Source organism: Phocoena phocoena, chromosome 9 (assembly GCF_963924675.1).
Source record: "Phocoena phocoena chromosome 9, mPhoPho1.1, whole genome shotgun sequence".
Taxonomy (NCBI): Eukaryota; Metazoa; Chordata; class Mammalia; order Artiodactyla; family Phocoenidae; genus Phocoena; species Phocoena phocoena.
The window spans coordinates 72,682,042-72,708,885 of NC_089227.1; the positions used below are offsets into that span (position 1 = coordinate 72,682,042).

The 26,844-nt window shown below is 39.2% G+C and overlaps 1 protein-coding gene across 1 annotated transcript in view; it reads left to right on the forward strand.

The window, feature by feature from the left end:
• Positions 1 to 1,273: 1,273 nt before the first annotated feature.
• The window catches only part of TES (testin LIM domain protein), a 46,808-nt gene continuing 21,237 nt past the window's right edge, over positions 1,274 to 26,844 (forward strand). The window contains exon 1 of the mRNA XM_065883442.1: positions 1,274 to 1,479. Within this exon, the coding sequence (XP_065739514.1) occupies positions 1,453 to 1,479 (27 nt within the window). The 5' untranslated portion in view covers positions 1,274 to 1,452. The remainder of the gene's footprint in view (positions 1,480 to 26,844) is intronic.

A 26,844-nucleotide genomic window follows, 5' to 3' on the forward strand; every position in this document is an offset into this window, starting at 1 on the left:
CTTCTACAGACAAGGAGCAGAGGACACCGGGGGTCTGTCCCTGGGAAGGTCCTGCAGGGTCTTGCTTGGTTTCATGTTGAATGACATTAATAGCCAAGTAAGCAAAGGGTTAAAAGTGTTAGCCAAAATGAATTTGGGGTGTTTTCAGTTACTAAATTTCCAGAGGTAAGGGGGAGAGAAATCTGGACCTATATATCTACATGATTTGGGACTTTTTCCTTTTTAAATTTAGATGCCAGATTAAGAGGTCACCTGCTATCTGACCATTTTAATTTTCTGTCATTACCGTGAACTGGGGAAAAAAAAAAAAAAAACGATTCTTCTCTTTTAATTAGTCAAAATTCTGTGTTTGCTGTCCCAAACATGCTGGAGACATTGCTTAAAGACTCATGAGCACTAGCTCTGCCCCCAGGAGACTATGAAATTGGGCAGGTCCCTATACCTCTGGGGTCCTCAGTTCCCTGCAAAATGAGAAAGCTAGACTCAATAATCCTTAGGATCCCTTTCAGATCCACCAAGCTAATGGTATATTCATTGCAACTGCTCCTGAATCAGGCCATGATTTGTATCCAGCCCTAGTGTTTCAGTGCTGCTTGTTATGTCTATGAAACTGCTTCATCAAAACATGAGCACCCTCACACCATTTCACACAACAAGGACAAAGGGCAAAGCTCTACTTCCAAAGGAATGACATAACCTGTCTCTGAAGTGGTTCACATCATCCTCATCTTTGAACTAACAAGTGCTCAGAAAACACGTAACCATCTTCATTGACATTAAGGCTGTGAGAGGAGATTCCCAGTCAGTGCTTGGGACTTGGAGAAAAGCATCTAAGAAAAGGCCATCTCCACAACTTAATAGTGAAATTAGGGTGCAACACCCATCAAAAGGATCCCTAACAACCTCCACGATGTCTTTGCTAGGAAAAGAAACCAAGAAGCTAGTAGTGGTATAATACTCCGCTGGACGCATATCCAAGGTCCCAAGCAAAAACAGGTACAAGCTTACTGAATGGAAGGGCTCTTCTTCAGTTGGAGGTAGGCTGGGTTCCAATTCTTTACCAGCAGGTCGGCTGAAGGCCAGGGCAGCCTCAGACACCAGGTCAGGGATACTGAAACGCGCTCTGCAGGGCGCCGCCCCGGACGGGGCCCCGCCCTTCACCTTGCCTTCGCCGCGCTCAGGCCGCGAAGGTGCGTGCGGCGCTCGGTGATTGGCGGCTGCCCGGCGGGGCCAGGCTGCCATTGGCTGCCTGGGCCTCTTTGTTCCCGGTCCCCGCCTCAGGCCGTCTGTAGCGGACTGGGCGGCGGAAGTTTGACGGCGCCAGGCGAGTGGCTGCGGCAGTGGCGCTGGAGACCCAGCAGTTCTTCCCTAGTACCTGCAGCGGTGCCGGAGGCCAGGCGAACCTGGGTGTTAGATACCGGACAGCAGGAGGAACCTCTCTGACACACAGATATGGACTTGGAGGCCAAAGTAAAGAAGGTAGGGCGGCGCGGGCAGCGGGGCAGCGGCCGCTTCACCTGCGCGGGGCGCCGCCCTCTGGCTGCCAGCGGCGGGTGGGGCGCACGGGCCACTGGGCCCGAGCCAGCTCTGGGTCTCCGGAACCCAGAAACCTGGGAGCGACGGAGAGTCGTGCGCGCGCGCGCGCGCTCGAGGGTGGCACGGGACATTTCTCCCCGTCTAACCACGTCCAACGGTTGGAAGTGTTCGAAACTTTCCTTAAGATGTTTCAGCTGCGCCTGTGCCTCCCTAAAAGAAAAGGATGAGGTTAGGGCGCGTTAAGGCGAGGCTGTGACACTACTTCTTCCTGCCTCAGGAAGTTCAACTTTATTAAGCCTTTGTGGTTTGGGGTCACTGATGCGACTTTGACAGCTCAGACCTCCTCCCCTCCCAGCTCGGCTGTCCGAGGCTCTCTAGAGTGAGCGTTGATTGAATGCGCTTCCTTCGCACCCGCGGCTGGTGATAACGGGAAAGGTGATGATGTCTTTTATTTTTTCTTTGGTCATTCATTACTTGACTTCCAAAGCACTGCCTCCCTCTTCCAAAGAAAATGTTCTCCCTGTTTGGCAGCCATCCCCAAAGGACGATTGTCACCAGTGGTTTAGCTCCAGGAGACGTTTCCTGCCTGGCTGCCCTCCGGGCGTCAGTACCCACGGCCCTACCTGAGCCGCTCCCTGATTTGGGGAGCCTTACGTTTCTTGGGAGAAAGGGGTGGGGGACCACACTGTGTCTGAAAAGGAATGCTGATGTCACATTCCAGTGTAACGTTCGGTGTGAAAGGTCTCATTCCAGGGAATTGCTCATATTTACTTTGCGGTAAATTTAAGCTAGCTGCTCCTTATCAAATAAGGAAGGAAGTTTTGCAGAGAGAAAAAGGGGAAAAAATAGAACCTAATTTTCTTCTCTTGCCCACTGTGGGTTGCCAACATTGCCATTATTTCATCTTCTAAAGACAAAGTTCCTGACCTGAGCATTAATTCTGTTTCATGCCCAGAACTGGATTTTTGAAAATGTATGCAAGTGCAAAATAGTAGGTCAGGAGGCTGTTGAAAAATGAAAACCTGCGGTGGGAAAAAAAGTTTGCCCCTTATGGCTAGAACCGGCACTCAAAACGGAATCCAAAGGACGGGAAAACATAGTGTAAATTCTGACAGTCCTGATTGCATTCTGTTATCTTCCAGTTTGGTTTCTTATTTTCTTTGCTTTTAGATGACACTAAAATTTTTTGTTAATTTTGCTTGCTACTAGGAAAGCATTTTGTTTGCCGCTAATTAGTCTTCTGTTGATGAACACTTATTTTGTTTTTCAAGTGGGAAAGAATGGGTAATTTAGTACTTGTCAAAAATTTGGGAAGTCTTGTCTATACTTAAACATATATTGCTTCAAAAATTACTTTTTAAATGTCAACATCCTTTGGGAGGGGAGGAATGAATGCGTGAAGCACAGAGGATTTTTTTAGGGCAGTGAAACTATTCTGTATGCTACTATAATGGTGGTTACATGTCATTATATATTTTTCAAAACCCGTAGAATGAACAACACCAAGAGTGGACCCTAAAATAAACTATGGACGTTGGGGGATGATGATGTGCCAGTGTAGGTTCATCCTTTGTAATAAATGTACCACTCGGATGTGGGATATTGACACTGGAGGAAGCTTCGAAAGGGAGTAGGGAGATATATGGGAATGCTGTCCCTTCTGCTAAATTTTGCTGAGAACCTAAAACTGCTCTGAAAAATAACATCTACTTATAAGAAAAAAAAATCAACATCCAAAAGTGATTTTGAAATTATTTGAGACAAAGAACAAGTAATTCTGAGGGAGAAAGTACAGAGTTAAGAATTACATGTGCTAGGAAGGGAAAAATCCAGACATTATTTATAAACAATTTACTTAGTTTTAGAATGTGGATTATAATAAGTAATGCTCTTGATATATGGTGTAATTTTTCTCTTCCATCTCCCCTTTACTTTAAAAGGTTATCTTTTCAACCAAGAATCTTATCCTTCTCTCTAATCCTCCTTCTCCCCTTCCCCCACCCTCAAGAAAAAGGATTCCATAAATTTAAAGCTTTTACAGACAATACCATGACTGTAACAAATCCTTGTTTCACTACTTTGTCATCACTGGTGATTCTCAGGACAGAGTCCTTAACTAGTAAATTGGAAAGTATTAAAAGATCCCAAAGGTGTCCAATTTGACTGCCAACCATACCCTCTGTGTCTGTGCAGGACCCTTGACAGACTTAATGTTCTGTGAATTCAACAAAATGTTTCCCAGCACAAAGAATTTAGAGGTCCCAGGAACACATTTCATAATCTCAAAAAGAAACTTGCATTCCCTTTAGAAATTGCTTTCTAAGACACCAGAAGAAGGAAACATTACAAGATCATCTCTGATCTATGATCAGAGCCTTCTTACCCTATTTTGGTACCTAGATAGTTTTCGGGTCTCCCTTCTTTTTGACTTGGGTATACAAGAAAACTAATAGTTTGAATGTACCTTTTAAAAAGCATGGTTGGAAGTTGGAACAAAGACACAACCATTTAAGTAAAACTAAATTTGACTTCTAGTTTAAGATACATGGCATTTTTTCCTTCTAAAACCCTTGTACTGTTGTTTTCATAAGAAATTTTCTCCAGGCAGATGATAAATGTTAACTTTCCTTTCCCATTAACATTTTGTGTAAAAAGAATTAAAAAGGGTTGTCTTTATTTCACAACCACCTAGGTGGATGATACTATTATAAGATTCTTTGTTTATAAAATGAGAACTTGGGTGTCCATATCACTGGCATAAATTTGGATTCATTACCAGTTAAAACACACAGTCACAAAGGCAAGGAATTTTTATAATTAGATTTTACTATATTTTGTTTTGTTTGAGGTAAGTGAGCTGTTGCTAGGATGTGAGAGCTAGTTTGGTTATACAGAGTTTTTGTTTCAATAATATTTTAGAGTAGAATTTGACTTTTACGTATTGGCCCTGTCGTCTGAGTTATTTGTCTAGATCCCTTCATTATAATTGACTTCGTGTAAGTAGACCCTATGTTTGCTTGGAAAAAGCAATGGACTTTGAGAAGCAGAAAGAGTCTCATTTTGGTGGTGACTGGTAAATCATGGCCCACAGCCAGATGTTTTCTTCTTTCCTTTCTGTGTTACTCTTCCATGAGAATCACTTTTTTTCCCTTTAAAAACATACCAGAGAGAAAGAGAACTCTAGTAATTTCCCTTATGCTGCCTGGAATTGCTGCTGAGCTTTAAATTTTACACCTTATTCATTGTTTGTCTCCATTCTAACCTCCATCTTTTGATCCTTCCTGATGTCTTGCATTTTTTTTTCTTAGGACTCTTTTCTTTGTTTCTTTAATTTAATTTTAAAAAGATGAGATGTACTTTAAAGATTACAAGTCACTAAAAACCCCCTTTCTCAGCATCCAAACATGTTTTGAAAGCTTCTGTCATTTGCCAAAAAAACAAAATGAAACCAAGTGATTGCGCTTGGAAAGAGTACTGAACCACAAAGATTGTTTCCATTAGAAATTAGAATGAGCCTTTTCTCTAAGGTGGCCCCTGATTGAATGGAAAAGGCAAGTAAATGGTGACCTGGAGGCAGAAATCTACAGTTGAATTCTCTGCTTGAAGCCATTCTTTCTGCGAGAATCATTGGCAAGGCTTGGGGTAATGGGAGGGCAGCGTACTTCCAGGGCTTTACCTTAAAGGCAGTTACTCTCTCAGAACAAGTATAGAATAAAGTGGTCCTCAGTGGGGCTTTTATCTCTTCCAACCCATAGTATCAGTCATTACATTAATTGGATATGAAAAGTCACTTTCTCTAACTTGGTCTGAATATTGGTTTGAATAGAACTGTAGTAGGTTATCTATTGATTTTGTTCCTTAACTTTATCCTGTGAAGTAGAATTAGTGATTTATGTCTCTGCTGGCTGTTAGCTGTGTACCATCATCTCTCTCCTTGACTTTGCTTGCTCACCTTCAATACTAAATACTACTCATCTTTAAAGACACACTCCTTACCCTCCCACACCACACATCACCCTCCAGGTGATCTTTCTTCTTGTTCCTATCTGGATGGAAAATCTCTTTCTTCTGTATTCCCAAAGTATATCATCATAACTCTTAGGACATTCATCACTTTCTCCCTCTAGATTATAGTCTTCTTACCTAGATTGCAAGCTTCTTGAGAGTGAAATTCATATCCTATTTATACTTGTATAGTTATTTTGTTTGCTGTTCAAAGCAATTTATGAAGTAGATCTTAGCCTCACTTTAAGGATAAAGAAACTAAGGCTTAGATACATTAATCTGAAACTGGCAGAACCTAACTGTGATCTTGAACCATAGTTTTCAGAATCCATGCAACTCCCATCATGCCAACTAGCCTGAGTCCTCTGATATCCTTTGCCTTGATCACTACATGTATGTTAGAATGAAGTACCCTAATATAAAAAGAGAAATAACCTGAGGTCTGTTTCAACATTTTTTATTGGTTTGTTTAAAGGAATTATATTGGAAGAAATGGTTTCTATTCCAATAAAATTACCACCCTACTGGTTTTCTACATTTTATTTATACTTTATCCATGGTTATATGTATGCCCTTTAGTGTAAGTTGCCTTTGACCTTCTTTGCACGGAAACAAAGTCTAAATAAGTAAAAATATCACGAAAAGGAACTTCTGCGAGACTTTTACAGTCAAAGAAATTCCATAAGCTCCAATAATATTCTGGACCGTATCTTCTGGATTCTTCCAACTTCCCAGCTTTTGTTGGGAGCAATGATAATGCTGCCTTCTAGCTACTTAATATGGTTCTGAACAATAGCGACCCTGCTTTTGGCTCTCTGCTTTGGGATTTCAACCAGTGACATCTGGAATTGTATAGAGGCACTCATGGTTGGCCTGTTCAAGAATCTGTTCTACCTGCTGAAGCCCAGACTTGATAGAAAGCCTTACACATAGCATGGTAGGCTAAACCTCTCTTTCTCCTAGCAGCAAAGTGCTCAAATTGCCTACTGGAATGGCAGACCAGGCAGCTTAGAATAGAGCAGTTAAAACAAAAAAATAAGTTCAATGCTAGGAAGAGAACTGTTCATTAAAGAGCTACCGAGAAGCAGTAGGAAACACCAAAATGTTGAACTATTTTGTGAGGCTCTCACTGAGCTCTAGGATGATACCAGCATTGTGAGCACGAAATTAACATCATGGACCATCAGGGTTACTCTGAGGGGCCTATTTAGTAGAAAGAGAATGATAAATTGGTAAAAGAGTACTACTTCCTATGTTCTTTTTCTGAGAACCAGAAATAGTTTGCCCCATGCTAATTTGAATATGTTTTTTACAAACCAGGTCACTACAATGTGTTCAGAAATTAGAAAAGGTCAGTAAGTGCCAGTATAGGTAAAGAGCTGTAGTATACAGAAAGATCTTCTGTACTATATCAGCTTTCTCACTCCTGTTTATCAGTATGATATCATTAAATTCACTCTGGGCTAAGAGTTAATAGATCTGGGTCCACTCTAGTTTTTGTGATCTTGGCTACTTTGGATTTCAGTTTTCATATCTATAAAAATCAATAGGGGGGCTTCCCTTGTGGAGCAGTGGTTGAGAGTCCACCTGCCGATGCAGGGGGCACAGGTTCATGCCCCGGTCCGGGAAGATCCCACATGCCGCGAAGCGGCTGGGCCCGTGAGCCATGGCCACTGAGCCTGTGCGTCTGGAGCCTGTGCTCTGCAACGGGAGAGGCCACAACAGTGAGAGGCCCGCGTACCGCAAAAAAAAAAAAAAAAAAAAAAAATCAATAGGGGAACCAAGTGATTTCTAAGATTTCTTAAAACGCTGTTACTCTTTTTGACTATGGAAAACATTAGAGTTTACCAAGTATAATAGTGTTCCACAGTGCTTAAAAATCATACAAGCCAAGAATATATAAATATATGTGATTTTAATGAAATGGCATGTATATACTCCTGTGAAGTCCATGAGAAAAATGAAATAATTTTTTTTCATAGATCTTAGCTGTTTTTTCAACTTGTTTTTACTTAATTAGTTTGCCTTTTAAATATTTGTGGGGATTTGAAGACATTAAGTTTAATTAATTTAAATCTGTAGTATAAAGCTTCAAAGGCATATAAACTGCTCTGTTAGCATGAGTCAAATAAGCTTAGGCATGATGTATCACTTTCCTTGGTACTTAATTACAGGAAAATGAAAAATAATGGAGCTTTTATTGTCTTTAAAAGTTATCTCTCCCCAAATAAGATGAGTCATTTAAAAACTATGTGAGTAGTTTATGTGCAAAGCACTGTTCTAAACTCTAGGGGTATAGTGTGAACAAAAAGGCAAGGTACCTTGTATTATAGAACTTACACTGTTGAGAGGAATGATAGAGCAAAAAAAAGTAAATGAAAGTAAATGACAAAATAAATGATAGAAAGTAAGCGCAAATGGGATTATACCCCTTAGTGAACTCTTTACAGGTCAGGAGTACATTAGATTTCCAACACAGAATGTCCTTTTTTTTTTTTTTTTTTAATAAATTTACTTTTTTATTTTTGGCTGTGTTGGGTCTTCATTGGTGCACGCAGGCTTTCTCTAGATGCAGCGAGCAGGGGCTACTCTTCGTTGTGATGTGTGGGCTTCTCATTGTGGTGGCTTCTCTTGTTGCTGAGCATGGGCTCTAGGTGTGCTGGCTTCAGTAGTTGTGGTGTGTGGGCTCTAGAGCACAGGCTCAGTAGTTGTGGTGCACAGGCTGTGGCATGTGGGATCTTCCTGGACCAAGGCTCGAACCCATGTCCCCTGCGCCACCAGGGAAGTCCCAGAATATCCTAATTTAGTGGTGATTCTTGGTATTGGTTCCCAGTTTTGCAAACTTTGTAATTAGGGGTTATTATTTATCTTAAGTAATGGCAAATGAAAAAGAGATGAGAAGGTAGCTTTTATGTATTAGAATATGAAAAAGCTCATAATTAGATAAAGCTAAAATATTTACAATCTTACACCTATAAAATACACAAACTGTCTTTTGCCTGATTACAAATGCCCTACAAGAGTCATTCCTGTATTGCGTTTACTGTTTACAGTCATTACTAATTTTTGTATGGTAACTACTGTCATGGTACCTGAAAGAATGACTTTTAAAAATCTGTTTATTAGATCATTAATATATAGTACATTTAGGAAATTATTTTGCTTTTTACAAAGTGGTGATGTTCAGGGAGCATTATATAAATTATGAATTATGAAATCAACTTTTTCAAGGAGAGGAAAATAGAGAAAAGACTAACCAAATTCAAAATGGGTTTTGAAACCTCATAAATTTTCAAGATCTTAAGGAAAAATAGTTTGATAATTGATAAATTCACCCCTAGTCTTTGAGTAAAATCCATGTATTAAAACTTGCCTTAAGCACTGTTATTAGAGGATTAAATTTAGAGGTTATGCTTTTCAGCTGTCTAGCTTCAATCTTTTATTCTCCTATAAAAGAGCTCAAGTCATATTTGGTTTCGCTTATTTTTCTAAGTACCTGATCTACCTAACTCCCTACTTGAATAATAGGAAATTAGATAATTTTCTAATGAAAGTTCATGCTGTGACCCTAAAATGACTTTTTAATTACTTTTCTTTCTTTCTTCTCAACCACCTTAATCACTGTTCATTGCCAGTGACAAGAACATTAAGAAAGAACAGAAGGTGATAGAGGAAAGAACGAAAAGAAACTTACTTGGTGTAATTTGGGAACAGTGCTATGAGTGTTTCATGTTTCTATCACAGTGAGTATTTAGCTATAAAAACTGGTTGATTCTAGGTATCATTACTTTTATTTCCGTCATATTCAACAAAGGAGAAGAGCATAGCTCAGGATTGCCAATTTCTCTTATCCTTGGCTAGTCTGCCAAGAAAGCAGGACTGCTTGGGTTTGAGCATGGCTTGAGGCGGGGAACTGTAGGAGAAGCCAGGCATTGAGCATTGCTGAGAGCTTATCTGCCAAATGACAGCCAGGCTCCCAGTATATAAATATAATTAATCTCTGAATGAGGCTGGATCATCCTCAAATCACAAATGATTCAGCCTGTGTTTATTACAGTGACATTCTGACCACCATACAGATTTTAAAAAGGGGTTTCAGGTTGTCTGTTGGTTATAAAGGTTCTTATCTGAACAGTGAGCCTAGCAAAAAAGAGGCTGAAAGCCTAGCACCAATGCCTTGGTGCTGAGTCCATTAATAAGTCTGCCGCCACCATGAACTTGCCTGTGCTTTGTTTGAAGATGAAGTGATACCATGTTTCATTGCAAAATGATTATGCAAATGTTAGGTGGATTTTTATTTCTGTAAGTGTAACATCATAGAAGTCTTGATAGAATGAGTCACAAAGTAAAGGTAAAGAATATATTTCCTTCATGGGGTACTGGCCTACAATAAAAATAATCGGGGGTTAAACAAAACAAAGTCACCCTCTGTTTTTCATAGAGAATATTAAAAGTTTAGTTTAAATGTAAGACTACAGAATCTCAACTCCTTTTCTATCAATATTACCTGTGGAGCTTGTATCCCCCAAAATACTGTGATGTCAGCTTTGGTGGATAAAAGAAGGAAGGTAGGCAAGCTAGCTAGTGGGCAAGACATGTACGTTAACTACAGTGCTAAATAGAATGAAATAAGTGCTGTATGCTGTAATACAGTGTTGCTCAAAATATCTATGTTGAAGAACCATTTTTTCAAAACTCTGAATCTGTCATGGGCCGATACTTTTAAAACAAAAAAAAATGAATTACTAAAAGGAAAAAAAGACAAATACGAGGCCAATTTTTAAAAAAATAAGTATATCAGACATAAAACTACTGTCAAATTGCTTAACAATTCCTAATTGCTTTCTCTCAGTTTCTTTCTATGTCTGATCACAGACTGGTAACCAACAGTTTGCAGACTGCCACACTTTGTAGCAGTGCAATAATAGGAATAGACAACTACAGTATCCCCCCCCTTATCTGCGGGGAATATGTTCCAAGACCTGCAGTGGATTCCTGAAACCCCAGATAGTACCAAACCCTATATATACTGCTTTTTCCTATACATACATACCTTTGATAAAGTTTAATTTATAAATTAGGCAACAGTAAGAGATGAACAACAATGATAATAAAATAGAAAAATTATAGCAATATGCTGTAGTAATAAAAGTTTTGTGGATGTGGCCTCTCTCCTTAATTAACTTCTTCAACTCTGCCACAAATTCAGCAGTGGCTTCTTTATTGGCAGATGCAGCCTCTCCAGTAATTTTTATATTTTTCTGTCCAAACCTATTGCTGAATCTTTATAACCATCCCTTACTTGCAGTAAATGCTGTTAACACATTTTAGGGGATCCCTTGCTGAAGTCTTCATGTGGGCTCTATTGCTTTCTGGTGCCACATGTTACTACCAACTGGAACATGTTTTCTGTTTGTGTGTCCCACCCACAAATTTAATGTCTTTTCCATCTTAAATAAGCAATTAGCTTGCACTGTGTGGCCATAACTTCTGCAGTTTGAGGTGCGACAGCAACACATGAATTTCTTTTTCCTTCTTCACAATTTCATGGATAGAAGATTCCTTCTTACCATAGATCTTAGCAGCATCAGCATACAATTTTTGTTTGTTTGTTTGTTAAGTGGAGAACTTTCACCTTTTCACCTAAAGGAAGCACTTTAAGGCTCCTGTTTGGCAGATCCGAATTGCTATCATCGCTGCTTCTGCACTTGGCCAGCGATTTTTATTTTGGCTGGCCAAAAATTAATTCTGTTATTTCACTAACACTTTGCAGGTTATTACAGTCTGTAGTTACACGTGACACACCTGTAAATTCTTACAGTTTTCATGAAATGCTGTCTTCAATCCACTCTTCTGTAGAAGCAAAGGAGCATTCTCTAGCACTGTGCGTTTCATTTTCACTTTCCGTATCAGAATAGATCACTGAGGTTTTTTTGTCTTTTTGTTGGTCTAATATTCACATCATCTGAATCAGAACTATATTCTGAAGAACTATCATTTTCTGAGACACTAGTATATATGTCGCTCAGACAGTCAGAGAAAGTATCTGCATAAAATTCACCGAAAAATTCTTCTTCACTCAACATTTCACAATGCATCATTTTTGAAAGTTTTACGTTTATAATATACACAAGATTGGAACAAAAACCTAACGGAGCAAAATGTGAATGATAACGACAATCATAAGTTGTATAATGAACCCTTGATCAATTTTAAGCTCTAACAACTTCTCATGTTATGTTAATTGTACCACTGTCTAAAAACGTATTGATACATCTTCGGTCAATAACGTTCCGGTAACAAAAGACGAATTAATACGTCTCCAGTCAATAATGTGTTTAAGTAAAAATAAGGGTTACTTGAACACAAGCACTGCAATGTACTGCAAAGTCAGTCTGATAACCAAGTTGGCTACTAAGTGACTACCTAGCTGGATAAACTGGACAAAGGGATGATTCGTATCCAAGGCAGGACTGAGCAAAGGCTGGAGATTTCATCACGCTACTCAGAATGCAATTTAAAACTTAGGAATTGTTTATTTCTGAAAATTTCCATTTTATATATATATATATATATTTTTTTTTTTTTTTTTTTTTTTTTTTTTTTTTTGCGGTACGGGGGCCTCTCACCGCCGCTGTCTCCCCCGCTGTGGAGCACAGGCTCCGGACACGCAGGCCCAGCGGCCACGGCCCATGGGCCCAGCCGCTCCACGGCACGCGGGATCCTCCTGGACCAGGGCATGAACCCGCGCCCCCCACACCGGCAGGCGGACCCCCAACCACTGCGCCACCAGGGAAGCCCTCCATTTAATATTTTTGTATCATGGTTGACCGTGTATAACTGAAACCATAGAAAGCAAAAATGTGGATATGGGGTGGCTACTGTATTATGAAGTTTCAGAAGCAGAAGTAATTTAATTGGGTAGATTGGGAACAACATTATGGAGGAAACAACATTCAAACTAACTTCTGTAGGATAAATAAGGTTTCAGTAGGCAAAGAAGGAATTCCAGGAAGAATAAATAAATGAACCAAAGAAACAAGGCTGCAAAAAGTCGGTAAACCCTTGATATTCACACCGTAACATTTTCAGTGTTGAGGCTTCTAAAACAAAGCCAAGGTACATGATCTGTAGTGATTTGTGGCTTTCCTAGATTTCAGGTTTGAATTTAGGAAGTGTGCCACTGAGCTTGTACAGGAACCTAACCTACTGCTGAGGATCTATATCTTTATCTTAATCTTGATTCTTATTTAATACACTTTGTCATCTCTTGAGGTAGAGGAGGAAATTTCATTGGAGTCTAGCTGATATAGTCTGGGCTTGGTTCCAAGCTGTGGGTTGGGACTACGTTGGTTCCTTGTATCTTTCATCTTCCTTAGATCATTGGATATCTTAAGCAAAAGTTTGGAGCAATAGCGGGCATGTCCAACTGCAGGAGCACATTTTAAGCCTCTGCTTGTGTCACAGCAGTCACATGTCCAAGTTCAAACTCAAGGGGAGGAAAAGTCCAGTTTAATGACTATGAGGCAAGGGTGTGGAAGTTTAATAACTACCTGGGAATGAAGAATTGGGATCATTACTTCAGCCTATCACATATTCTATAGTGGGATTTTTTTTTTTTAATTTGGGGGTGTAAGTATACTTTTCTGAAGTTCTCTCATGTATCAGGAGTCCATTCTGAGAAGATATTCTGCACAGTTTCATAGACAGCTGGTATTTCAAAGCAGGGTAGTCTTTGACCCTTCTGAAAAACTATAAAGGAAAGTTGACCTTGGGGTATCCTTTACTTGATTTTTAGAGGGTTCTTTTTTTCATTTAGTCACTCTTCTGTTAGTTTTGAGACTAACAGACTTCTCCAAATTCATCCCAGTTAGGTCATATGATCTCCATATGAAGAAATGTAGAACTCATTTCTTTGGAAAATGTCAAGTTGCCAAAGGTTTTTAAGAGGAGTTAAAAAATCTGACCTTTGAAATACTACAACAAATTGGAAATAGATTCTACAGATATTCAAATGTTGCCATGTGTTAGACTCTGCCAGTGGTAGCAGAATAGAAAATTATCCCAAGAGAAATAGGCAGAAATTAATGGTAGAGGGAGGCAAGACAGATTTGAGTGGCTTAATATCCGTATTTCTTTTAAGATGTCACAGGTAAAAACAATTGAGATGTTATTTGTTGGCACTTTTCTCATGGACCAGATGAAATTAAGCCAGAGGATGGAATCATCCAGTGGACCACTGTTGCCCACTCCTCTGGAACACAGGGAGTTTAGAGGGAGAAGAACAGAACTTTCATAGGTTTGAATCCCAGTTTGACACTCCCCTAGAAATTTGGACAAGTTTCTTAGCCTCCTTGGCTTTAGGGGACTTATCGGTAAAACATAGATAATACCTCCTTATTGGGTTATTGTGAGATTAAATAAAGTAATGCTTGTAAACACTTAGAACAGTGCCTGACATATAGAGAGTACTTGATCAGTGTTATTATTAATGTTCTCTGATCGGTTTTGTTTAGTTATCTAGACCTTAGTATCAATAAGTAAATGTTTGGAGAACCAGAATTGCAGGAAGGTTATCAGCCTTAGAATTCTGGGTTCAGTCTTAGCCTTGGCACTTACTGGCTATGTGAATTTGGCAAAATTATTTAACCCTCTAATCCTCAGGATCTTTATCTGAAAATGTATTGCAGCCATCTATCTCACAGGGGTATAAGAATAATTGACATGAACATTTTAAAGCACAAAGTATGGTGCCTGCACATACAATAAATAGATGTATCATAATCATTATCAAGAAATCCAATTTAGAGGGAAGAAAATCCTGCATAGATCTTCAGATCATTTAACAGGCACCTGAATCTATCATCAAGAATTTTATGACAACACGCTTTCAGAAAATTATTGATACTTGATGCTTTGTTGGACACAAAGAAATATTTAAAATTCAATAACTGGAATTTATTAAATTACTAGATTTCATTTTTTCCTTTTTATAATTTGCAAATTATTTTGATTTTAATTTTCTATGATAAAAATTTATAAGTGTTTCTAGTACTTGTTTGAGTACATGCCATGTGCTAGTCATTATGGGAAAGATTTCAAAGCTATATTAATTAGGTTCCCTAGCAGGGGCACTTGATTTAACATTACCAGGTACTTTGGTCCAGTATAGGAAATAGGTATGTTTTCCTGAATAGAATCTTCCTCAGAGTTTTTGGGGTAAATTGCAAAAATGGCTACAATTCTTTGCAGCACCTCCCATTAAGAAATGGAGTCTATTTTCCTACCCTTTGAATCTGGGCTGCTGGTAGACAGTGGTAGAACTGATGTTGTGTGTGCTGCAGGCTTGGCCCTCACGAGGGCTTGTTTGCTTCTAACTACTTTATTGGAACCCTGCTACTATTATGTGAACTAGCCTAGTCCAGCCCACTGGAGGATGAAAGATGACATAGAAAAGATGAAACATCTCAGCTGAGGTTCCCCTATATTAGCTGTCCCTAGCTCACCTGAAAGGTGACTACGGATGTAGTGAGCCCAGCTCAGACCAGAAGGACTATCCAGCTGAACCCAGTGCAAGGTGTTAAACTGCAGAAGCATGAGCAGAATATCATGACCGGAAACTACAGAATAAATGATTGTTATTTTAAGCCACGATGTTTAAGGGTGGTTTGTTAGGCAACAGATCGTAACTTATACCCTCTTTATTGCTAGGATGTAAGTCTTCTCAGCCTCCCACAGTGAAAGCTATGGAAAAGGTCTTAGAGAAGGCTTTTCTCATTCTGAATTACCCTCATAGCCCTCTGTACATAAGAAAGAGTAAAGAATCAGGACACTGTAGCTTCCCTGACATCATTGGTTACTTGAGGATGGGCCCCCTTTCTAACCTAGTCAAATCTAATTTTGATTTTGAAAGTTGTCTATTTCCCCTGAACCCTAGACAAATCTAAGATGATGTCTGTGTACCTTTTGTAGTGACAAAGTCCTTGGGCTGTAGTTTAAATATAGAACAAAAAGCATGTGAATCTAAACCATTTCTCTAATAGATCAAAAATCAGAAGATGGATCAAAAATTAGTTAAGGCACTTATGTTTACACAACACATCATATAAACATAATTCATTTTTTCCAGAGTAAGGGATGGTGTGAAAAGGCTGAACAATAAGTAAATAAGCATAAGGCATCTGGCAGTAGGGTTTCTGTATCTCTCTCCCTTCCTTTCCCAGTTTCCAAGACCCCTATCTGTGCTATAAGACTTTGTTTTTGCTCTAAATACACCTGAATGCCAATCCTGGGCAAAAGTAGAAAATGAGAAGATTGTCTTTTTGTGCCTTTTACCCCCAATTTTCTGTGAAAGCCTTCTCTCCGTTGGGCTTTTCTCTCCAGGTTCCTTTGGATGCTCATGATTCCCTGGGCATCCTTCTCTAACAGCTCTCTCAGCCAGTGCCACAGGCCTTTCCCTTCATTCTGGCTCTGAAAACATGCCTGTACTTTCCTCTTTTCCTGCATGCGCTCTGATTAGATAGGCAATTAGTGGCAATAATCACTTAATTGTATAGTTATCCTCACCCCACTCCTATAACAGGTTACTCCTAAAGAAATAATACTGTAGCCCTTAGGCCTGGTAAACAATGATGGTAATATTCAAGTTTTGGGATATGCAGTCTTATTAAAGGCTTCTCAATACACAGCACTATCTGTGGAATCCACTCTTTAGAGCCAGCTGTGGAGGTAGTGACAAGACCAAATTAGAACTGTCATGATCTAAATTCTTTTAAGAGACTCCTACAGATGGCTTTTGGAATCAAGTTTTTAAAATCCCTTTTATAGCTAATAATTGGGAGTCTCTGAAACCTGTGTATAAAAGCAAATGCATTACGGAGTCTTTCCACTGAGCCAGAGTTCAGCCTATCCTAATTAAGAAGCCATTTCATCAGCAGTTGTAGCCTGTGACATTTTTATAGCCTGCATTGTCTTTCTCAACGTAACAGAGTTAGGAGGAGGCCCTTTTTGAGTAGAATTCGCAGAAGAGGTATTCTATTGGTGAACATCTCAAGTGACTGCCTTTAGGTAAGAGTTTAAAAATAATTTGATAGTAGTCAGTTTGAAAGACGTTTATAAGGAGCCAGCATAAACTGAACAGACACAATACATTTCTTTTTATAATTTGCTACCTAGAATAAGTGCAGTCTCTTAAAAAAAATCTAAATTATTTTGTCCCTAATAATACGGTGAGGATACATTAGGTTTCGAAAAAGTATACAGTACTGAGAAGTTGGTTATGAACTGGTGACTATAAATACTACCTAATTTGAATCAAGTAATTTACATTCTGATATCACAAAGAAGTGCTATATATTTTTTCCTTTACTTTCCATCACCAGAAGAGTTATGTAATAGAATAAGGTTTATATCAGTCTTTTTTCAGTTTTATTCTCTATTCATTAAGGAGGACTATGACATATAAAAATTGTGAAATTTTTCTCTTAAATATATTTCTAGAAATTTCTTGCTAGTCAAACCTGATATTTTGTATTCTGGTTTGTGGCTGTGTTCTAAAACACAAGTATGTGTGCACACAAGTGTGTATGTATATACATTGAGATGGTTAGAGAATAAGACTTAGAGACTAAAAATCATATTCTACCCTGTCTTCTGGAAGACTGTTCCCTGATCTTGACTGAGTGAACAGTTAAATTGAGGTGAATAAGAGTATTTATAAAGGAATGAGCAAAGTTTTGTTTTACTATGCCCGTTGGGGTGAAGACACATTTAAATATTTGAAATGGAAAAAAATAAAGTCAGGGGTTGTAGATAAGCACACCCTATATCCTCTCCCTTTGTAAAGTCTGTCATCACAAATCGCTTAGTATTTAAAATCAAAACAGAATAGAGGCCGTGGTAGACAGTCTCTAAGGTGGCCCCCATTGATCCCCACCTCCTAGAATTCATACTCCTGTATATTCCCCTTCCCTTGAGTGTGGGCTGGACCTGGTCAGTTGCTGCCAAGGAATATAACATGGCAGATGTGATGGTATACCCCTTTCAAGGTTAAAGACTACAGCTTCTGTCTTGGGTACTCTCACTCTCTGTGGGATCACTTGCCCCTGGGAAAACCAGCTGCCATGTCACAGGTGCCAATGTGAGAGAGCTTAAAAGTGGATCTCCTTCCAGTCGAGCCTTGAGATGACTGCAGCCCTAGATGACCCCTGATTGCAACCTTGCAAGAGGCCCTGAGCCTGCCCACCTAGGTAAGGCACTCCCACCTGCCTGACCCACAGAAAGCTATGAGATGACAAATATTTGTTATTTTCAGCCCCTAAGTTTTAGGGTAATTTGCAGTTAATACAGAGGTTTTCCATTATAAATCTAGGAATTTAGTGATTTGAAAAAAAAATGAAAAGAATTATTGCAGTTTTTGCCTCATTATGTAACCCCTGGACACTGCATAAATGTATGGATTCGTTTCTATAATGTAGTAAGTAATTTTGAGTACTAGTGATGTCTCCATGTTTTGAATAAAGATCTTTCAACTCTGAGATTCAATTTGTTCATTTGTATTTCGTTGTTTCTTTTAAAACATTTTTTCTCTTGCTATAACATTGGAAGAGACCTATTTTGCATCAGGACCCTGGATATTTTCCTTGACTCCTGACCCATTCTTTTGAGGGCCCTCTTGTGTGCGTGATTAATCACCTCAGGGCATTCAGTGTTAGTGCAGCTGACACAGGTTTCTTATAATCAGTCTCAGGTTTGTCTAGGAAGGAGAGCTCCTGGCTGGTGACGAATAAGCAGTCTTTCAGATCAAAATCTATTGTTCTACAGAAGTTACAGATGAGGCATATTACTCATTTAAATTATTACTTATCTTCAAAGTCTCATTTTGGAGAAAAAAAGTGGTGACTTTATAGTCAAGAGCTCAGGAATTAGAGTTAGAAATGCCAAGATTCAAATCTCAGCTCTGCACTTGGCATATTGCCAACAAGATAGCTGGGCAATCTTAGACAAATTTCTTAATCTCTCCAAGTCTCAGTGAAATAGGAGTGATAACACTTTCCCACAGGTTGTCTTGAGAGTTTCATAAGGTGATGTATGTATTGTGCCTGGTAGGTATTAACATCTTAACAAATGGTGGTTGAGGTATTTTTACTACCACTTCCACCTTCACAACTACCAGTGCTCATTAAGAAAAAGCATAATTAGAATCACTTCAAGGTATCCTACCAAAAGTAAAATTCATTATTGTTTCCTAGAAAAAAGCAGCAGGATCTACCTCTGAATTTCATCAAAAACGTTACCATATTTATTGAAGTTGTATGGATGTCTTAGGTAATCTGCTGCAATTTGATTACATCCCAGATCGAAGTAGACAGGTTGCCTTGGTTACAGTCCTTGTATCACTTACCTAATACTGGTACTGACCTAAGAAATGTAGGGGAAGTGGGAGTTATCTATTTAGTGGGAGTTATCTATTTAATTTGTTAAAGTTCCAGGAAGATTGACCCAGTACCTCCAGAAGAGAATTTATTATAAACTATTTAGACTGAAAGATCACTTTCCTTTTCTTTCCTATCACAATGATTTGTTAGTGATGATTTACTACTATGTGTGAACAAAAAGGTGTCAGTCCATTTGTCTCACAGTGGATTTTATGATACAAATTCATCATGTAGGGCTCTGGCTTTGTACTTCATGTGCTGAAAAGCTGAAGGGATGTGGAAATGAATCCTAGAATCTGCTATGAAGAGTTTTATTCCCACTTACTTCTGAATAAGTGGTCTTGAAAACTAAAGACCCTTCATTGATTATTTTATTCTTGGCTATAATATTTTGATCTCAAGTTAAAATTATATTTCTTTCTATTTAAAAAAATTAGTTACTAAATATTTATCTAACCCAGGGTCTTTCCATGTTCATGACCTATGTTTAGGCACTGGAGGTTAAGAACAGGCATTCGGCAATGCAACTGACATTGGGCCCGTTAATAATTTTCTGCTTTAGTTTCTTCATCTGGATGAAAATGCAGATAATAATGAATAGTTTTCATAGAATTGTTATGAGTATAAAATGAGATGATCCATGTAAAAATCTTATAACCATGCCTGATAATATAATTGCTCAATAAATATTTGCCATTGCTCTTATCACCATCACCCCTGCCAGAGCCCTTTTATTTTATTTTATTTATTTATTTTGCGATACGTGGGCCTCTCACTGTTGTGGCCTCTCCCGTTGCAGAGCACAGGCTCCGGACGCGCAGGCTCAGCGGCCATGGCTCACGGGCCCAGCCGCTCCACGGCATGTGGGATCTTCCTGGACCGGGGCACGAACCCCTGTCCCCTGCATTGGCAGGCGGACTCTCAACCACTGCACCACCAGGGAAGCCCTAGAGCCGTTTTTTTTTAATTTTTTTATTTTTCTTGTGAAAAGCAATGGGAATTCCTTGGGGTAAAGGTGCTATGTCATAGATCATTTGATAATTAAAACAAGTATTAAATAAATAGATAACACTTTTTGGCATTTCTACAAATCTCAGGCTGTGTAGCAGGCGTCAGGAATTCAAATATGAACAAGAAACTCACAGTCTAGTGGGGTAAATGGATGTCATAGTATAGAAAAAAGGGACTAAATAATAGAATTTGAACCAAGACCAATAGGAATTCAGAAGAACTTTGCTGAGGATAGTTCAAGGAAGGTATCACCAAGTAACTGCTGTTTGAACTGGGTGTATAGAGAGTAGCATTTTACCAGATGGAGAAGAGGAATGAGATCCAGGCAAGGAGAAGGCTCGTCTAGAAGCAGAGCATGGCTGGAGGGGAGGGGTGTGAGGAAGGGAGCTGTAGGAGCAAGGGTGGTGCCAGGTTGAAAAGGCTTTTTTCTCTCTGCCAGGCTAAGACATGTGAAATTCACTGCACTCATTAAAAATATCTAACAAGGGGAATGTTATGATCATCTTTGGGTTTTATTAAAATAATTTTGGGAGCAGCACTATGACATTATATGAAAGGAGTGATTAGTTTGGAGAGTATGTTCCCAGGTTGATGTGATAGAAGTTTGAACACGAACTGTGGAGTGGAGATGAAGGAGGAAACTGTAGGTTTTAGAGAAGAGACCAGAAAAGACAGGGACCTAAAAAGCATGGCTTAGACGAGGATAAAGAAGGCCTCGTGACTAAGTGACTAAGTGGGTGACTAAGTAACGACTCTTTCTTCATTCTTGTTCTCATGTATTTCAGACTTGAGTAAGTGAGAGATGGGAAGTTTTCATTGTTATGATTAAAGGAAAAGATAACAGCAATTTTAGTAGGAATGATTAATCGTGGCTCTTAATCACAATAAATTATTCTCACCTATAAAGTGTTCTCATCTAAAACACTTGGCAAACTATAGAAGTTAAAGGATGCCTCTCTTTTTACTTTTAAGTCTGGTTTTTTATGCAACCTAACCTTTTTTTTTTTTTTTCTATGGGGGGTGGTTACTGAAAATCTTAGTAGATAATGTGAAACAGGAATTGAGCTAAAAATCTAAAACTGTTTAAAATCTGTCAGAGAGATTAATGAAAACATATCGATTTGGATTTGGGTGGGGGGAAGTTCACAGATTATACCAGGTTTCTAAAAGAGCCACGTGCTGAGAGGAATTATTATTATAGAAATGCAGTTCCTTTGTCCAGAATATTCATTCGTGTGAACAAGATCTAAAATGCCTAGGAGTGTAATATGAATGCATGTATGTATACATATATATGTATAGGTAGATGAATAGAGATACACGTATACAGAGAGAGAGAATATATGTGTATTTCATATAATCTACCTTGGTCAGCTTCATTCCAAGATGATTAAAGAAGTCTTAGTAACACTTGCTTGTTTAGTAACCACATATGATTTTTTGCTCCAGAGGGAAATTTGGTTATGAAAACACCATGAATCAGATGATCTCACCATGAATACTGAATAATATCTTCCAGACCCAAATTGTATCCAAATCAACTCAGACTGTGTTTGAAATACCAGATGTTCTCTACTCTTCTTTCCTCTTTCTTTAAAGTATCTGACATGCAGTACCCTTTCCTGGGTCATAAGGGTCACTTGAAATGTTGCCAACCTATCTGGTTGCCTGAAATTATGAATATGGAGAAATTGAACCCATTCCCATTTCTTACTCTAAAATAAGCAGGAGATGATGGATGTTTGGAGGCACAGATCATAGTGCTATAAGCTTAGTATCTGGATCCTATAATTAAGGATATTTTAAAAGTCTTATTTGTCTATGACTAGTGTTTCAGAATAAATATTATACGTCATTTTTATTTTTTCAAAGGATCTTGATAGGTATTCCTAAAGCGTGACTGTAGTTTTTCCAAATATAGTCAATCCAAAGAACCTGTTTTCTTGGACACCGAAGAAGAAAAATTAATCTGTCATAACCTTGTATTGATGCTGACCAGAATGCGTTACTAAAATTATATGAAGAAGACAGCTTTGGGACTTGTGTGCTTATGAAAAAACATATGTTTTCAGGCACCAGGCATTGACTCTGCAGGGAATACTATATCACATTTGCTGTTGAAATAATTATGTGGAACAGAACTGTGTCTTATCCCTCAGAACGTAAATTTTTTGTTTCCTATGTGTACTTTATAAACTACTATTCCAAGCTAAATTCCAAATGATTCTGACCTGTAAGAGCCAATAATATATTAGCTTTCTCAAATAATTATTTTCTATTTAGTGTTTAAATGTTGAGCAGATGACCATGCTGAATAACAACTAAGATGAAGTTAATCTGAAACATGATTTTCAGTCATAACTTTAGAATTAAAAGGTGTCTTGGAATTGATCTAGTTCAATTCCTTCATTACATAGATGAAGCCTAAAGAAGAAAAATGACTTCTAAAGTCACTGGACTTGGCTGTGATATAATACCTTGGGGCCAGATCACAGTTTTCCTGACTCTCTTCCAGTGCTCTTTCTACATTTTCACTGTTTAGCCATGTAATTCTTGATCATTTCCTTAATACCTGGTGTAGCTAATTCTCATGACATACGACATATGAGCACACATATATTGGTGTTTTATATTACTCCAAGGATCTGAACTTCACGTTCTAAGCAGCCAGGCTACCTTAGCTGAGGAGCTAATACTTTCTGGACTTCCCTTCCTCTCTACCACCCCCTCCCACACACCATGGGTATCATTAAATAACACCTTCCCTGTTCTCATCCCTCACCAAGAATTTTCCAGCCCAGAAACCTGGGCAGAAACTAACCGGTAAGATCCGGATGTCTAAGAGTAACAGCCATGGCTCTTGAGGAAAGAGAAGGACCCTGACCAAAGGATGCAGTCTGTGCTGCGGGTAGGGGCAAGGACAAGGTATAGTGAGAAGAATTCTGGATCCTGGACTTAAGGGAATCCTGAACACAGAGTAAGGAGGAAGAGAAATTGGCTGAGCCCTTAGGACAGATGGGGTTCCAGATCCTCAAACTGAGACTAAGAAGAGTTGGGGAATCCCAGCTCCTGTGACCTCTGCCCAAAAGGTCTCGGAATAGGTCTTGAGAAACTGTGCCTAGGGCAGCTCTGGCTCTGAAACTCATTTTACTACAGAGTAAAATCCGTAGATTTTACTTCATTTGATATATGTTTGACTTGTTAAAGGGAGGGTAGCAGATGCCTGGATGCCTAAATTGGCGTGGGAACAAAAGCAGAAGAAAGTTGCCTCACACCAGTAGGGATGTGTGTGCTGGGGTGCAATTTTATCATCTAAATTGGATTGAACAGGATTAGAGAACACATTGCACTCTGGATTATAACTTAGCCTGGAACTAGGCACATCGACGAAACAGGGAAAGTGCTGGAGTGTGACCCACAGATCTTTGTTGTCTGAGTGGCTTTGTGCTTTTGTATCCTAACTGAGGTTGATAAAAAGGGTAAGATTATGGAAGACGTATCCACCCAGTAAGTGGCATAAGTTACAGATCTTCAGTGCTGGGTGTCAAGGAGGTTGACTTTTTATAGCTTCATTTACAGGGGAAATTTAATGAAATTCCCTTAAAGAGAGTAAATTCATTGCCAGTCTGAAACTCTCTAATCACTTTAGCTGCTAACAGTGGTTTTGAAAACTAGGTGCTTTTTTGGTTTGAGTGATGTTTTTTAATTAGAACTGCTTCCTTTGGGTTATAGCAGGAGAGCGTGTATCATATTGCCATGACCTCATTCCACTCTCTTTCATTTACTTGTTGTCTCTGTGATTTTTGAGAGTCCCCTCACTCCTTATGTCTGGACCCTGGGGGAAGAGGAAAGTGTGTGTGTTTGGGAAGGTGGGAAGGGACATGTTCTTAAGGTGGTCACAAACCCAAATTGCAGGAAACAGCCTGTATGGAGATTAAGGTGACCTTCCAGGCAGGCCGGCCGGCAGGGGTGGAAGAACATTGGAGCAGTGCTTTCTGAGCTTTCCAGGGCAGACTGCAGAGCCCTTTCTCAAATTACTGCTTTTCTCAGAGTCAGGTCTCCTGAAAACTAAAATAGCTAGATTCTTTTGTCTTTTGCATAACGTACTTTATTTCCGTGGGTCTCCCTAACCCTGAGGTTTGGCCAGCAGAACTTAAGAGGGACTCTTGCCCCCCTCCCCCCATTCTCCACCCCACCCCCATTGCCTGCATGGCTTTTCTCTAAAGCTTCCTCCTTAGAGTATCATCCTTTCTCTGGGAATGTCTTCTCTGTTAAATCTGGTGGCCTAAGACACCGTACCAAATTGTTCAGGAGATTTATTTCTTCCTCAGGAAAAGGAAAAAACAGAGAGAACCCCACCTGGCCTGCTGCAAGTCTGGCTGTATCACCTCTCAAGTACTCTAAGATGTCCTCAGCTCTAACCATCCCTCTTCTGTCACAGGCTTCAAATATGGTGTCCCCTCTGCCTTGAACGTACTTCCTCCTCCTCTTTACTGAGTTAGATGTTGCTCATCCTTTCCAGCTCAGTTAGCTATCACTTGTTCAAAAGAGCTTTCCCAACCTCCCTGCCTGATTCAAGGCTTCTCTTTATAGAGGCCTCAAATTCATCTCCACTGAGACGTGTTGCAGGAGGCTTGGGGCCTGGAGTTCTTTTCCTTGAAGCAGAAATGAAGCAGGGAATCTTTTTAGAAGACGGAAGGGGTCCCACTGGACACCCTATAGAGTCTGCCCCAGCAGCACTAGCACAGTGCAGCACAAGTCAGACTGGGTTTTAGGTTAGCTTGCTGTCGACTAGCTGTACGACCAGGAGCAAATCAACTCTCCTCTGAATTTTAGTTTCCTGATCTCTTACACCAGGGGGACACCTAGGCCTGTCCCACACTAAGAATATGTGGGGCACTTTAAAAGAGTAGATGTTCATGAGACACCACCAGTTCTAATAATTCTAATAAATAAACTGATAACCATTTTAAGAAGATTGAAAAGCAGGTAGGAAAGAAACAACTTGCCCCTTTCCAAGGCTGACTTTGTAAATCAGCAATGAGCTACACTGAGGCCTTAGTGTAAAATCTCTGGTGACTAATTGAGGTTCTAATTATATTAGCTGAGCTTCCGAGTTTCATTCAGAAATACAGAATGAGATGGTATTGGTCCAGTATGTTTCTGGTGTTTTATTAAGGCCAGTGTTGCTCAGACCAGATGATTTAGATTGGAAGGCAGGCAAGAATTTGTTTAGGTGGCCATTTAACTTAGAGGCAGAAGCATACTTAGTTCTCCATTATTATATAAGCCAGTAAATCTTTGTTTCAGGATTTTATACACACTTACATATAAGTTTGTGTATGTCTGCATGTTTTCTTTCATGGGATAAAATGTATTTCTTACTGTGAATTATATACAAGAGAGTTTGAAGCAGCTGATTTAAGCTAAGCTATGTGATTAAGCCTTAATAATCTAATCTTAATTTTCATTTGGGATCAGAGTTTAGCAGGAGATGCATGAAACACAGTATGAGGCAAATCCATACACCAGGAGGATTCAGGATTGTTACCTCTCCTGTAATGGAAAACTAGAAAGGGCTTGAAAAAGAATAGACCTCTTTTTAGATTTGCTGTTCATTTTACTGTGGATATCGTAATGGAGAAAACTCTTTAATTATGTTCCTTGCAAAAGACCGGAAAACTAAAATAGCTAGATTCTCTCTGTCTTTTGCGTAACCCACTTTATTTCCGTACTGTGAACTATAATGATCAGTGACAAGGAAATAATTTGATTCTTTTAAAAAAAAGTGTCTAGTTTTAAAGTATACAATTTAGAGAATTTTAAATCTTTGAAAATTGGTAATGGAGACATGGCAAAGGTGACAAAGTTTAGTTAATGCTGGACAGATTTTTATCCCCTTTAGAAGGTATTCTTGAGAGGGTATACCTTTAAAATATTGTAGGTTCTCCTAAGCAGCTGGGTGGACCAGCTGGTTTTGAATATGCCCTTAGTTATCGTAAGAGGATGCGGTCATTTTCTTCAGGGAAAAATGGAAGGGCTTCATTTAAACTTCAGGGCATGGGCAAGCTGATCTTTCAAGGAACAAGTTACAATGTGGTTTTGACTGCACAGGAGAAACACAACTTCGTCAAGCTACAGCAGGGAGCCACTGAAAAAAATCTCTCATCTGGCTTGAACTCTTACTCCAGACACTAGGCAGTAACAAATTTGTCAGCAGTCACTGATGTGATATTTAAGCTACAGAATAATTGAGGCACTGGCGATTTGCCAATGTGCTGAAGCAAAGCCAGTCAATCTTTTTCACTCTAGTATCAATAGTTGGGTAAAAGAGGTTCCACTGCCTTCTTGTGTCCTTCCCTCATCTGCACCCCCCTCTTCTGCTTATTAAGTTATGTCTGAGGAGTTCCAGAGGGTTATTGTTCAATACGGGAAAGGGAAATAGTCTGCTATAATGAGGACAGTAGTACAACCCCTCCACCCCTACCTCAGGCATAAGAGCACAGACCTTGGAATCAGGTAGACCTGGAGTCAGATCTCTTCTCTACCATTTATTAACATTTTGATCTTAAGCAAGCTCTACAGCCTCTCTGAATTTCAGTTGTCATCTCTAAGATGGAGAACAATATTGCCTGCTTTATAAGCATTTTATGAGGTTCTGTAAGATTTCAGTGAGATAAGTACTTCAACAAACATTCAATATGTTTGTTGTTGCTATTATTATTATATTTATCAAAAAATAAAATAATATTAAATTGTATTTCCCTAAATCATTTGCATATTCCATGTTTGCCAAAGAATATGTCATTTGGGGCTAGGCTTGCTTTCCGAGCTCTGGCTCCTCTGACTGCTCCCT